The following is a 14,697-nucleotide window of genomic DNA, read 5'->3' as shown; positions in this document are numbered from 1 at the left end:
ACCATACTCCTGAAGTTGCTTTAATAATTATTTTGCGAAGCAAACGCAATTCAAAAAGAAGTCGAAGATACGCATTAAAATGTGCGCCCTGCATAACAGGTTTTATTTATGAGTTTATTGGAGTACAAATTGCTTGTTCGAAAGTAGCAATTCAGTCCAGACGGCTGTATGCTTCTTATTAATGCATCACCGATAAAGACAATATTAAAAGCCTTAGTGAAGGTTTATGTTCTCGTTAAGTTAGGGTGGCAGGAGTGATAATCAGCCTTGAACTGCCCAAAAAAGACAATTTCTCGCATGTAATGAACTTTAAAATAATCTATCATGTTAGAAAAGCATTTCAAAATAGAATTGCAGCACAAAGCACGTGCTTATTGTATCATTTTATATGGAATTTTAATGAATACTATACAAAAGTTCGAATTACTTAATTCAGAATCTTGGGAAACTTATTCTTTTCTTGGTCTTTGTAAGGTTATTCATGATTTAAAACGAGTGGAAAATCGCGCAGTTCTAGAGCTGGTGTAAGCTTTAATAGAACATGCCGTGATTTTTCCTCATCGGATCAACTTAACATTAGAGTTTATTAATCAGTGTCCCTTGGTCTCCGTGTTAAATAATGACAGAGACTAAGGAACAGTAAATAAATAAGTTTAAGTACCACAGGAAACCTGTTCATGGGACTTTCGATTCTCTACCAAAGTTGTTTAACCGCCGGAACTGTTCGCAAGTTTTCTTGAGCTTTAATTTAGTTTTAATTTCGTATGAATGTGCAGCTATTTGTCCCGGGTGTCATACAAACACTGAGCAGTAGGTGGCAGCAGTGCACTATTTCCTCCAAGCGCAGAACGTACCTGCGGATTTTGCATTCAACAAATTCCCATGAGGTTATTTATACCGAGGTGTATATGGTTTTGTTCTGTTCAAGAAGACTTGCAATGATCAGCTGTGAAAAATATGTTCTTTACGAAGAAATGTAATTTTGTTCGTCCTACCAGTTCAGTACAGAGTTACAAATTGGATTTAAAGGATTGTCGTTTATTTATTCACAAAGATGCTGTTGAAAGATTCAATAATTTTTCATGTGTACAGTAAACAGTTCATTACACCATACAATGAAATTCTTACTCTGTGAATCCTCTCAGCAGCCTATGACATAAATCGTAAGGACAAAAGGAAAAAAAAACACAAGGCGTAAGTAGTATATAATCACAATTGCTACAAAAACTAAAACATTGTTAAACACAATTGTCAAATATACATGTGCATGCTTAAGTTTTTTTTAATGATGTCCAAGTAAAATAAATAGATAATATAAATACCCTAAAAAGTGCTTTTCTAACGTTAAACTTTTTATTTATCCAAATATCATTTTACTTTGCCTGCTGGATTAGCTAATGCATAAAACTCATCTACCTGCATCAACTGGTATGTATTTGGTCACCTCACAACGGAAATTACCATCGGTGTAAGTATCTGCACTAAATGTGCATTTCAGATGTGGAAATCACTGCAGGTTGCATCCAAATGGTTGAGAAACAAAAGGTCCAGAAACAAAGAATTTTATTTTTGCCATAAATGAATACAGGACTTGACGAATCTTTAAAGTAAACATCTTTATAGGCTAAAGTTTGAGCTCAGGTATTTATTACAAAAATGGTTGATTATTATTTAAATTCGGAATGCCTTTGAATGTGCAACTGATGGAAGACTGAATAACTTTTTTTTCAAAAGCAAACCTCAGAAACTTTGCATAAAAATGGAAAAGCTGACATAAGACAATAAAACAGCAGACAATCGGTGGAAAATATCCCATTTCAGGTTTCTAAGACTGGCCAATGAATAATCTTTGCTTCTAGCTTCATATTCACCAATCTTTGTTTTTTATATTCAAATCCATGCAGGTACTTAAAGAAGCCAAGGTGTGTTTCAACTGACTGCCAAAAGGTTTTGTTGCTTGACCTGTGGACATGTGACACACGCCTGTTGGTGCACATGAGCAGCTCTTATTGCCTGATTACCATATAAATGCTCTCCGGCCACCTGGGTGTTCAGGATAGCGTTGTGAGCAGGTCCCCGGGGCCCAGCTGTCCACCAGCAACAGGATCTCCCTGTCAGAAGGTGCATATGAAGCCACTCTTTTTCTGCAACAAAATGGGAGTCAGCTGGTTGACATCAGCGCTCTGAGTGAACTTACAACACCTTGACACTTCCCATCACCATCTTTGTGACACCAGCATTCTTTTAGGTGACATCTCGCCATGCAGAGGGGAGACGGTCAAGTAGAGCTTATTATTGTGAGTGTAAAAGATAAGACTGAAGTCCATTTGCATGTGAGGAAAAACAAACACACTGCAGAAATATATTGGGATTTTTAAAACAAGCCCAAACCTATAATGTACCCATCTTCACCAGCTGTGAGTGACAACTACTGACAGTATACGCAACGCAACAGCCACTGCCAACCAGCTGCTTTCACAAGTGGAACTGAAGCTTAACCTATAGCAGCTGGCAGAATCTTGAATGCAGGACCTCCTCGGTGAGATTATCCTCCAGGGAAGGCGTTGCTGCTGGGCTTCTCTCCTTTCTCGAACCTTCTTCCTTTCTCTGGCTGATGGATTTCTTTGAGCCTGTGTCCATCAAACGGGAAGACGAAGACAGAGAGGCAGGTGCTTCACGTGAATGTGTAACATGTCCGGCCAGACAGAACAGCGGAGTAGACCCTGTTTGTTCATTCAAACCTGGTCTGGACTCTTGAGTCTCCTGCTGGCTGTCATTGTACACGCAAAGTTCCTCTGTCTTCTTGCCCATTATTTCTTCCTCAGAGAGGTGCAGGTTCTTCAGTAGGAAGTAGGTTGTCATCATGCCTTTCCCCTTCACTTGGATCTCTCCCCTTTCTATGACTTCAAAGCTTTTGCCCTTAAGTGCACTAAATTTAGGAAGATAGTTGATAAAAACATGCAAACATTCATGCACTGCTTCCTCAACTTATGAATTTCCAAGTCATGTGTGTTACATTTCCTACACATTTTTTTAAAATTCCATTTCCTTCAGTTATCTGTTCTGCAAAATGTCTCTTTTTAGCAAAGCAAATGTGTGTTTACCTACCAAAATTGGCGTAATGCACATCCAAACGGAACGGTGTGTGAAACCACGTTAATGTAACCTCTACAGTGTTTAGAGCTCACTTCTGGTCTCTGAGTGTTTGCGTTGTGTATTGATTGTGTGTTTGCAGCACCTATAGTAACCACACTGTGGATTAAGGGTAGAAGGTAATCTCTGCTGATTGAGTACCGCAGTCAAAGCCTGTAGGTGTTAGTGTGATCTTAATAAAACAATAGACTCAAGCTGCACAGCCCCTCACACTCACCTGTGTGTCTACACACAGAATCATGCTGATACACAAGAAAAGAGGTGATGAAGATCTGCAATGATTATGTACCTTTTTTTATTTTCACTGATAGTACAGTGTTCACTAGCTGTTCAGTAGTGGTGGAGAACTGAAGTCTCTGCGATTAACCTGTATATTGAAATAATTGTGGTATATGGGGAATCTGTAGTCTTTTTTTGTGTGTCTGTGTGGGGATGCAAATGCTCTCTCAGAAGATGGGTTTTATGGCATTGTAAATGCAGACACTATATTACATAATCATTTTTCATACAAGCAACTACTCGCCAACATGAATACAGCGATTGAATCAAAGTTTTCAAAAAATCTAACCAGTTCTTCTCAAATTTATATCACATCTTGTGAGGCACTAGGAAAGATTATAAGTGATGTAAACTGGGGTCATGGGGTGTTTTGGGTACCCTCTCCGCAGCCTCAGTAACAGCTCTCATGCGTTTTTTGCTCTGGCTACCTGTGATACCCAACATATTGTAGGCCTTCAACACTTCCGTCCAGAGTCCCTGATGAGTACACATCTTGCCCCCAGCCCAGTCTTTGCAGTAGCACTACTCCACAAGTTCCTCATACCTTGCCATCTTTCTTTTGTTAGACTCTTCTATCTCTTCTAAAGAACTCAAGCTCCAACAAGATGAAGCTTCCAAGAACAACACAATGTGTGACCTAAGAGGTGTCTCTGAGGGCAGCTGGAAACTTTAGTTACCCACTGAAGTCAACCACCAACTGCTGTCACCAGGAGCGCCGAACCTGCACTGTATGCCCATTCTGCTTGTTTAACTTCCTCAACAAATGTTATCACCTGCCTTACCAACTGACAGGTCCTACTGTGTGCTCTTCTTTCACTGTGGTGCCAGCGATAGTGACCCTCATTCATTGCTCTGACTACATGTTCCAATGATTCTCTTTGAAACATAATGGGCATAACTGACTCCGAGTTAGTTTTCATGGCTGCGCAAGTTGGATGCTTTAGGCAGCATGTTGTAAACTGCTTCGATCAAGAATACAGTGGAGTTCTGTTCTCCAAAACTCACCCCACAAGGTCCTACATTCAAGTGCTTGTTCCTATACCATCAAAGATCCCTGTTGCATCCCTTCCATCCTAGTCATCTGTTCTTCATGACTGCGTGCACCTGCTCCTGTATGAGCTCGCACCTCTCTTTCTCCTGGAACTTGCCATATTGCCTTCATGGAACCTGTTCTTCCAGAAGCCAATGTGCCCACCACCGAGGTGAAAAGAAACTGGGACTCTGCATACCCTGCTGCATCCAGTGCTCTCCACTTCCTTCTAGTCTTTAGCGCGATGCCTGTTCCAGCAACCACAGGATCGCTCCAGTTCCTGTATAGCAGCACTTTCCATGTCCACGTTGCGCTAAACTCCTCATCTGAGCGACGTAAGGGTAAGTTTTGCTTGTCAGCCTGCCCATAGGAGGCAGTGCTTCTCAAACTTCGAGGAACATCAAGCCACCTGCAGATGTAACAGCTTATCCTCCTCCTGAAGGTCACGACTGTTGATATCGGGACATCGTAAACCAGAAGGGGACTTGAGGCAGAATGCTGTGCTGATATACCTGTGCTTTAAGCACACCTGGAAGTTCTGACTCATCCACCTTAAAGAATATTTCAAAGAACACAAAGACTTCAACACTTCCCTGCAGAGCCCCTGATGAGTACACAGAGTACTTAATTCAGAAATAAGCAACCATGATTGCATGGAAGAGTTCAAATCAGTGCTGAGGTAGTGACAAGAGCAGGTGTTAGCAATGTGCTTGAGGGTACCTCTGTGTGGTGGGGCTGAGGTGAATGTGGTCAGGGATGCCATGGCTCTCCATTCGTGATGCAGTGTTGACTGTGTCCCCAAAGAGGCAGTACCGCGGCATCTTCTCCCCAACCACCCCGGCCAAAATGGGACCAGTGTGAAGACCCACCCGGATCTAGGAGACACAACAGCGTGATAGCTGCTCCACATTTCTGTCTTCAGGCTATTAAACAATTTAAAAGTTAAATGTCTCCATTGACATTTTATGAAGTTCTGGTAGTTGGCACTGTTATAAGAACGAGCTTGTTTTTGCTTTAAACGGCACTCCTTCTTTGTAAATGGCAAACATTGCGATGCATGACTGGACTCTTAACCAGCTGTATTACCTGGATTGGCTTTCCGGTGATGGGATTAGTCACCTCTCTGGCAGCGATGCGCATGCCCAAGGCAAAGTTTGCCACGCGCTCTGCATGGGTTTCAGTTGGAACAGGAACCCCGCCCACCACCATGTAGGCATCCCCAATGGTTTCCACCTGGAGCAGAAATATGTTTAAGATGATGTGCCTTACTGGGCTGAAGAGCATTTTAAATCCTTAATCATAATCCATCTTTCAGCCTTCAGTGAGACTCAGTCACAAGGTTAGCCCAGACTTTGGAAATCTGATGTTGGTTTACATTTTCTTGTAATTTTTGAGATCTAAGGACATGAACCAGTGAGGAGAATGTGTAAAAACACATTTTCTTCAGTAAAACTGCACATGGGCTTGTTGCTATCATCCTAGCTCCATCTTTTTTCCTCTGTTAAGTCCTGCCCCTTCCTATGGGCCATGTAGGGGGAGGAAATCCACTCTGAAATCTGCACTCCTCGCTCTTTATCCCTCTCACCTTGTACACATCGTGGATGTTGGTCAGCCGATCAAATTTGGAGTACATGGAGTTGAGCATGTTCACTATCTGGATAGGTTCACATGCGGCGCAGATATTGGTGAAGGTCACAACGTCGCTGAACAGAATCGTACACACCTTAAACTCTCCTGGAGGGGGGGGGGGGGGGGTCCATAACAGCCTTATTCACTGATTGTAGACTACTAACATTTTGCTGCAACATAATGATAATAGACCTAATAGTGATATGTAAGCATATTAGGGAGACATTTTAAGGAAATGGGTAGCACGCAGGAAAGGGGAAATAGGAGCAAAATCTTGCAGCTACGAAGTACAGTTTGGGCCCTGCTGATGAGCCCCTGTTAGCTATTAAAAAGCACTGATTTATGAATAAGTATAGAGTAATACTGTAAGATGTGTACACACACCCTACTGGGTATTAGGAACCAACAACAGAGTCATTTTGGTCCTGCAAGGGGCACATACCGGCTTCCACTTTCTTGCCCTCCTTGAGCAGGTTGGCCACGTGGCGAGGCAGCATGGCATATAGTAATGTCTCGGTCTTCTTCTTCTCCACCTCCAGGTGGTGAGAGAGGATGCGCAGCTCCTCCTTCTTCCGTTCCAGCTGGTTGGAGAGCTCGATCTCAGCCAACCGCTGCTGGTTGAGCAGGATGAGGTCACGCGTGGTGTCGTGCTGCGCAATGTCGGCGATGTGCAGGCCTCGCTCCTCGAGCTCCTGCAAGCTGCGCAGCTTTGGCGAGCACAGGTACAGCATGCAGCCCAGCGATGCCATCCACACCATCTGACCTGAGATCAAACCCTCGTCATGTCAGTTAGGCTCACCCGACTAACGGTTGGTTGGTTGGTTGACGATGGTTAGGTGCCTGATTAACTGAACGTGATCATTTGCCTCTTTTAGAGGACAAGGAATGTGCCTGATTAGTTAAAGATGCTCACACAGTTAACTGCTGAGAATGGTTACTTTCCACAACACGTTGGAACAGACACACTGCGATTGAGTACCACCCATCAGGTGACGGCTGTCACAGTTACACGGGCCTACAGTGCAACACCAAGAACCTGAGCTGAGTCATACAGCACAGAACATCTGTGGTTAGGCGTAGATGTAGAGGTGCGGTTCTGATGAAGGGACATACCTCGGAGCTTGAGTACGGACTGCTGCTGGGCCGATTTCGGCAGCATCTCACACCGCGCCTTCAGGACAAACTGGCTGTTGATAAACTTTCGAATGCTCTCAATGCTGAAGGGAACCTGTGGGTGAGTGATGCTGAAGTACTCATCCAGTCTGATGTTCATAGTCTGGAGTCCAGGGACAAACTTCTGGATGTTCACCCCAGTCTGCTTCACCTTGAGCTGAGCACCACAGTAAACCAAGGATTATTCCTTTAACACATACTGTGTGAACCCATGAAAAATTCAATAGAAAGGTTTTATTTATACTTTTTATTTCTAAGCGACAACTCACACTTCACATGTGGGACAACAGGTTTGTGACTAACTGAGCTCCTCTCTGTGCAACGTTCAACAGCAATATGTGCTCGTCTTACGTTCTCGTCAAAGACGATGTGGAAGGGGAACGCGTTGCAGAACGTCTGCTCCTCAATCCACAGCTTCGGCGGGTAGCTTGGGGTGAAAGAATTTATCAGACTCCCTGGTGAAAAAATTGAGAATGGGTCTATTTCTCTCTTAATGGTCGTTCTTAGTAGCAAAGGAAAGGGTGCGAGGGGATTTTCCCAGAAAGATGAAAGCAGTGACAAAGACCGAACATCACTTTCACCATTTGTATGCAGAGCTGTGGATATGTGGTTGTGTTGGTTAGGGATGGAAGTTAAGCTTCTTGATCTCGAGTCATAGAGATGTATCTTAGCAATGTTGGATGTTGATCTCTGTGGCTTAATGGTGAGGTTGGTTGGACCGGGTCCTTGTGTACAGCAGTTGTAATATATGCATGGGGTGTAACATCTTGTCCCATGTATCTTGAATAAATGTAAATTGCCCTTCCCCATTAGCTGCTCTGCAAAATAAATGATATTTACCCCAGCAGTAGCAGCTAGGACCACTTACAGTGTGTTGTCATGACAAGAGTAGTGTAGACTTGCAAAGCCAGAGGCCTTCGAAGTAATGAAATGCTTCCTCCTCTGTTATGTGCAAGGACATAGGAGCTACATGGTGATGCAGTCCCACTCTTTGTGAGCCACTTGATAGAGTATACTGTATACAAAAAGGTTATTCAATTTCAGCTTTAATAACTAATATAGTAATTGGAGTCATTTAATGTATAGGCTCCTTTTTCTTTGTATTATGTCTTTGATCCTTTGTGCAGTGCTCTGTATAACTGTGTGAGAAGAGCGCTTGACAAAAATGAACTGAACTGAGTTCAATTTGCCATCATAACAGCTGTGTCACTATGATACCTACTGGTGGTGCTCTGGCAAGTCTTTTTTAGGTGCAGTTGTCAGATCAATGCCGTCTCCAAAAGCCACCTGTATTTTGAACAGACAGACCTCTCCCAAATTTGACGATGCTCCTCACGATTTCCCACGGTGCCCTTTTCCTGGGACACAGCGGCAGGTTGGTATACCGGGTCTTCATTTTCAGGAAAGTCTCATCCCGTTGCTGGCAGAATCAGAAAATCAAGAAAACTCTCTGAAGACTTTTCCCCTGCAGAGTAGTGATTGACTAGGCTGCTTTGTGGTTGATTAACAAGCCTTTCCACTCTGTGTGAAATGAGCTTCTGGAAAACATCTGAATCCTTCAGAGAAACACCTCCAAAGCTTCAGATGTATACTCTGGGGTAACGCATTCTGCCTGGTAATGTAAGAGCATTGCATAGGCCATACTGTGATTTGATGTGCTACACGGTGGTCAACAGGCCACTCCCAACCTTTCTGTCCTGCTCTTGAGCAGCAGAGTTAGCGCCCCCCATCTGTTGAGCTTTCTTCTTGAAGGTACTGGTCTTCTCCACAACCAGGAAAACCACATGCTCCCTCTTCCCCATTCGCTCGTCCTCCTCTGACTGGTCAAGAATGGTCATGTGCACCTCGCTGTTGAAGAAGTCTTTGGCTACTGCTTCTATAATGCCTGCAGATTGGAGAATATGTCACCATGGAAACTACGAAATATATGAGAAATTCCTCAGCAGTTCCTGCTGTAAAATAAAAATGAAACATTTATTTTGGCAGCACTATACCAGTCTAGTGTCTGCTCCTCTCTTGAACAGTGGTATTACAGATTGTTGTGATGCCATAAGCCCAACACACTGCGCAGTGTCTGAGATCACAAGAGCTGATACTACGGTAGTACTCATACTAGTTCTGGTTCCATCAGAGTTGAACCGAATGGCTTGATGTCTGGTTCCTCACCTGGTACAATATGACAGAGCCCCTTCCGGTCAGAGTAATAATGTAGTAACATTTTCCCGTCCTCTGTCTTCTCCACACGAAAAGAAGGTGCATTCATTTCCTAAAAAATACTTTAGTAGCAGCAAAACTGGAAATGCTTTACGCACAGTACGTCTACACTCAATGTCATTATTCAATATTTGATGGGGTAAAAATATTCTGAAGAATATTTTTCTTTTGAAGCCTTGTGGATGTGTGGTACACAAATTAAATTTTTAAATGTACGGTAGTTATATTTAAAGCTTCATTATTCGTTCTGAGACTGATCCATCCATCCATCCATCCATCCGTAAGGAGCTGAAAATGAATGTATTTACTTCTTACCTGGTAGGACAGGGCAAGGTAGCTGTGGAGGGCATCCAGGTTCTCAATGAACTCCACCAAGTTACCCCCCAGTGTCCGCAACATGGTGTCGTACCCGGACATTTTACAGAAGCTGAAGAAGTACTCGCCAAACAGCTTGAGGACCACCTCAGAGGACACGTCTGGATGAGTGTGGGTGTAGAGCCGGGACAATCACATGAATACCGTCTCCACCATATCCCCATGCCAACTTTGCTGCAGAAGTACTTCCCATGTGTGCAACTACATGAATATTACATGTTGTACAGCAGCTCTCACAAGTGTACACAATACGCACAAAAACATGCATACTCATACAACTTTTCAATCAACATTTATTTATTCAGCTGACACTTTTCTCCAAATTTAACTTCAGCGTTGAGCTACTTGCAGTCATTTACCTATTTGTATAGCAGGGTAATATTTACTGAAGTGCTTTACGTTTATTGATTTAGCTGATGTGTTTCTCCAAGGCAACTTACAATGTAAGGTTACAATTATTTACCCATGTATACAGCTGGGTAATTTTACTAGAGCAATTTAGGGTAAGTACCTTGCTCAAGGGTGCTACAACTGGAGACTCAAACCTGCAACCTTTGGCTCAGAAGGCAGTAGCTGTAACAAATATGCAGTCAGCTGCCCCCCGAGTTCTTCAGCTGCTTTTAGGGTGAGTACCACGTTCAAGGGTACAATTGCAGGGTGTTTGCAGGGGTTTGAATGTGGATCGTTCAAATGCAAGGTGGGAACTCTAACCACCAGGCCCCCCGGTGCCCTAACCTAATTTCCGAGAGTGGTCCAGCACCTACATTGCATAGACCGATGGACACGTTCTGCTACAAAATTAATTAAAACATTGGTCAGTTATGGAGCAACAGGTCCCTGGAGAGGTTGAAGGTCCCCGAGGTGTATGTCCCGCTGGTGGTACTGGGCATCTGGAGGGGTCGGCAGTAGCCAAAGGGTGAGTGCAATGTTTCCCTTAAGGGGTGTCACGGGGATTTGGGTACATCGCTGGGGACATTGTTAGCACCTGCTTCCTCAGAGTCCCTCCTGTGTCTTGATCAAGTGTTTTCACCGCTGCTTCCAGGCCACAAACAACACACACACATAAACAAAATGTATGCAGAGGTGCCGTTTTAAAGCAATGCCTTCTTTACCACTAAATATTCGCTTGTAACTTGAAATTTTTTCGACTCCAGAGCTGAACTGTCAGAGCTGCTAAGTCACGGCCTTGGACCTGTAGCTGACCCCCACAATTCTTCTTCTTCTTCTTTTTTTTAGTATTATTATTATTATTATTATTATTATTATTCACTATCAATTGTTTGCTGAGCTGATGCTTGTGCTCAGTTTTATCTATAGATACACACACACACACACACAAAGCTGAACATGTTTGCTGAAGCAATTCAAGCTCAGCCCCTGGCTCATCCATACTACACCTGGGCTCTGCCCCCAGCTTGACTCAGTATATTTCTGTTCCCTCACCATGAGGCATATTGTTCTGTCTGTCTTTTGCTAGTTTGCTGTTGACAGCGGAGTAGAGCTGGACTCTTGTGGCACCACTCACCAAGCATTTTACAGGCTTCCTGCACTAGCCGTACAGTGAGGGTATCATCATAGATCTCATAGGTCATGAATGTGTCCTGTACCCCTGCCAGCATCCTGAAGAGATGAGAAATTACGATAGGAATTATGCTGCAAACATTCATCGTTTTTAAAAGGGCATTTTTGACGCGTTTGAGACTTTGCAACATTTCAAAATTGCTTCATTATTAGAATTTAATCAACACTTTTCTCCCAAGCAATTTACAGCACTGAGGTACTTAGAATGAAACCCATTTATATAGCTTAGTATCCTTTTTTTTTTAAAAAAACAACAACTCATGGTAAAGCACCTTGCTCGAGGGTACTGCGACAGGCGTTAGGGTTCAAGCCTGGGTCCCTCAAGTGGATGGTGGCAGCTCGAACCGCTATACTGTCATGTGCTCCGTACTTTGTTTTTTTCGTACTTTTCTGAATTAACCAGAATTACATTTGCCTTAATTATGACTGTCATTAACAATCAGGGCCTGGCAAAACGTATGTGTTTGCTTACTAAAATATAAAGTGAAAAATAAATGACTGCACTATTGCTCTAAACACAAAGGAATATGGGTATCCTTCTATGAGCCAGAATTTTTCATTTTAAACCAAAATGTTTTTATTATACAGTCAATTATAATTGGGATGGCACTAGAATAACAAACACTGTGGGAGTCCATAGAACATCCCTTACCTCAATTTGTCCCATGTCTCTTCACCAAACTTGTCAATCACAAGAGACTTCAGGCATGTATTTATGAATCCATACTGTAAAGGCAAAACAGGACATAGTGCAAAACCGCGACAACCAAAGAGGAAGAGAAAACAAGGTGTGATTACGTTAAGAAATGCATGAAAACAGTATAAGCACTAATTTAATTATATTGAATTGAATGAAAATAAAAAACTGATAATGAGTTATATACACACGGTCGCCGTACTTATTTAATAATCCTCAGATCCCTCTGAGTTTCACTCACGGCATTTGCAAGTTATTTCTTAAACACAGTAAGACTAGAAAAGAGAGGAACTTATCATTCTTGGTAACTCAAAATTTAAAAAAAAAAAAAACCTGACATGGTTGCTTCCATGCTACTCTGAACGTGTGTGAAGGGAGAAGGGGGGGGTATGCTTACCATGTTTGCAGATGTGTATGTTTCTCTCACACTGCCCTCCGGACCGGTGATGGCGCACTGGCCCCCAGCTGATCAGTGCCCTTTACCTGCTCCACGCCCATGCCCACGCCCACCTGCCCAGCCTCCCCCATTCAGGGGAGGAAACTTCTCATCTCTCCTCCTGTGGACAGAAGCTTTGCGAGGTGTGTTTCCCCAATCCGCTCTACCGAGAGCTCTCAACACGAGGTTCTCCCACCCCATCAGCCTGTTCTTCACTCATCCCAACGAAGGAAAATGATTAATACCATTTGACGCTTGAAATTTACATTGCGATATGTAGTGTCCCTGGAGGATGTGACCTCATCGAGACTCGAGGCCCAGACCCAATGCCCTCAGTCACGCTGTCTGGGAGAAACCGTTGAAATCAACTGCAGTTGCCATTCAAAAACACACAGAGGGTCAGTATGTTTTATGATCTGTCGTGGTGTGGAGGAAGTTCTGACTGACACCCTCAGCATCTAGGACAAATGTAACTGCCAGGAGACATGAAATGAGTTCTCGTGCCACCTTGTGGTGAATATTGCAAAATAATAGGCAAGAATTCACATTCATTCATTTAATGGACACTTTTTTTCTTGTAAGCAACTTACAGCGATTAATCACCCTATACGGCTGGATATTTTTCACTGGAGAAATTCATGCTAATTACCCTGCGTAAGTGTGGTACAGAAGGACGTGGGATTTGGACCTGGGTCTTTCAAGCAGAAGGTGGCAGCTCTAACCACTGCTCCCCCTGCTGGCACATTTGTACCACTGCTTAGCCATTAAAGTGCAACAGGAACACAGTGAGTTTAGCTTCTGTTATAAAACGCTTTAGACATCATTTTTCGAAATAAAAAGTACATAATTTCCAACAATCCATTATTTTGCATTCTTTCAAATAAAAATAAGAGTTCACATATTACTGCTGTGTGATTAGTGAAAAGATGGATTTGAAGACTAGCAACAAAGGCTCAACAATTTATTATCCATACTGTTCATGCACTTTATAAGATATCAAAATATTTCCATAATTTGAAATACTGAATCTGAATCACAATCAAGGCACGCCGATCCAACAACGTCTGCGTTACGATTTTTACACCGACATCAGAGTAAACAGCAACTCCCTGGCATCATATTAGATGTTGCTATAAATAAGAAATGAAGTTTAATGGCAAAATTCCAAACCTGATTTCCACTTTACACGGAGGTTGTGGGTGACATGACTGTGAGGCCTTTGAAAAATGACAAATGAGGAATAGTGTACAGTATTGTTAGTTCAGCCTTACACGTAACCCATTTACACAGTGAGGTATTTCACCTAAGGGATCCTGGTTAAGTACCCCATTTAATGATACAACCTGAACTAGCCACCTGCCGGTCACAAGTCGAGTACATTACCCCCTGCCTATGCTATTCACGAGCTGCAGGGGGACTGAGAACAGGAGCACAGGCACTGGCAGAGCTGCTGTAACAGATAGCCTGCGAAACCGATACACCCGAGATCCAGAGTCATCTCACTTATTTATGAGGGTATCAGGACGTCCGCTCAGTGCCCAGAAAGCAGGTCCAACGATGCCGAAAACCTACGCCGAGTCTTGGGTGCCTCCTTCTCCTCGACATGATCAGTTGCGTTTAACACATCTCTGTTTATTCATTGTCCCGGTGCAGGGTTGCAGTGATCCAGAGCCTATCCTGGAAGCTCACGGTGTAATTCAGGATTTGCCCTTAATGGGACACCAGTCCATCGCAGGGTAATCAAAGGGCAATTTAGGGTCATTAGTCCACCTGAAACACACGCTTTGGGCTGTGGGAGGACACCCTCCTGAACATGGGCAAGAGATGCAAACCGCCCACTGGATGAGCTGGGTTCAAATCCCCCCTCAAGCACCAAGCCCTGGCGCTCTAGACCCCAGTGCTGTCTGCCGTGCCATCCTCCTCCGGTTGCGCTGTTCTGAAATACTAACTCTATCATGGAAGAAACTTCCACAAAATCCAATTTCATGATATAGGTGTATGAACTATCACAAATTATTATTGTGTGGAAGTACAGCCAGCCTGTGGATCAGGGTCAGTACGTGTCGGTATTTGCGTTCCACAAACAGCAGCCTGGCTCAGACAATCCAACCAGTGTCTATCCAGCTCACA

The 14,697-nt window shown here is 43.4% G+C and overlaps 1 protein-coding gene across 1 annotated transcript in view; it reads right to left on the bottom strand.

Annotated features, from left to right (window-relative positions):
• The window catches only part of gucy1b2 (guanylate cyclase 1, soluble, beta 2), a 29,959-nt gene extending 17,300 nt beyond the window's left edge, over positions 1-12,659 (bottom strand). The window contains exons 1-14 of the mRNA XM_029251561.1: positions 12,615-12,659; positions 12,087-12,160; positions 11,379-11,473; positions 9,794-9,954; positions 9,431-9,530; positions 8,953-9,149; positions 8,573-8,684; positions 7,616-7,719; positions 7,205-7,421; positions 6,534-6,854; positions 6,048-6,196; positions 5,549-5,695; positions 5,183-5,337; positions 2,742-2,929 (exon numbers count right to left, since the gene is read on the bottom strand). Coding sequence (XP_029107394.1) covers positions 2,742-2,929; positions 5,183-5,337; positions 5,549-5,695; positions 6,048-6,196; positions 6,534-6,854; positions 7,205-7,421; positions 7,616-7,719; positions 8,573-8,684; positions 8,953-9,149; positions 9,431-9,530; positions 9,794-9,954; positions 11,379-11,473; positions 12,087-12,160; positions 12,615-12,659 — 2,065 coding nt within the window. The remainder of the gene's footprint in view (positions 1-2,741; positions 2,930-5,182; positions 5,338-5,548; positions 5,696-6,047; positions 6,197-6,533; positions 6,855-7,204; positions 7,422-7,615; positions 7,720-8,572; positions 8,685-8,952; positions 9,150-9,430; positions 9,531-9,793; positions 9,955-11,378; positions 11,474-12,086; positions 12,161-12,614) is intronic.
• Between the last annotated feature and the right edge of the window lie 2,038 nt (positions 12,660-14,697).

This window comes from Scleropages formosus, chromosome 1 (assembly GCF_900964775.1).
Source record: "Scleropages formosus chromosome 1, fSclFor1.1, whole genome shotgun sequence".
Classification (NCBI taxonomy): domain Eukaryota; kingdom Metazoa; phylum Chordata; class Actinopteri; order Osteoglossiformes; family Osteoglossidae; genus Scleropages; species Scleropages formosus.
This window is presented reverse-complemented; position numbering and strand designations above follow the sequence as displayed.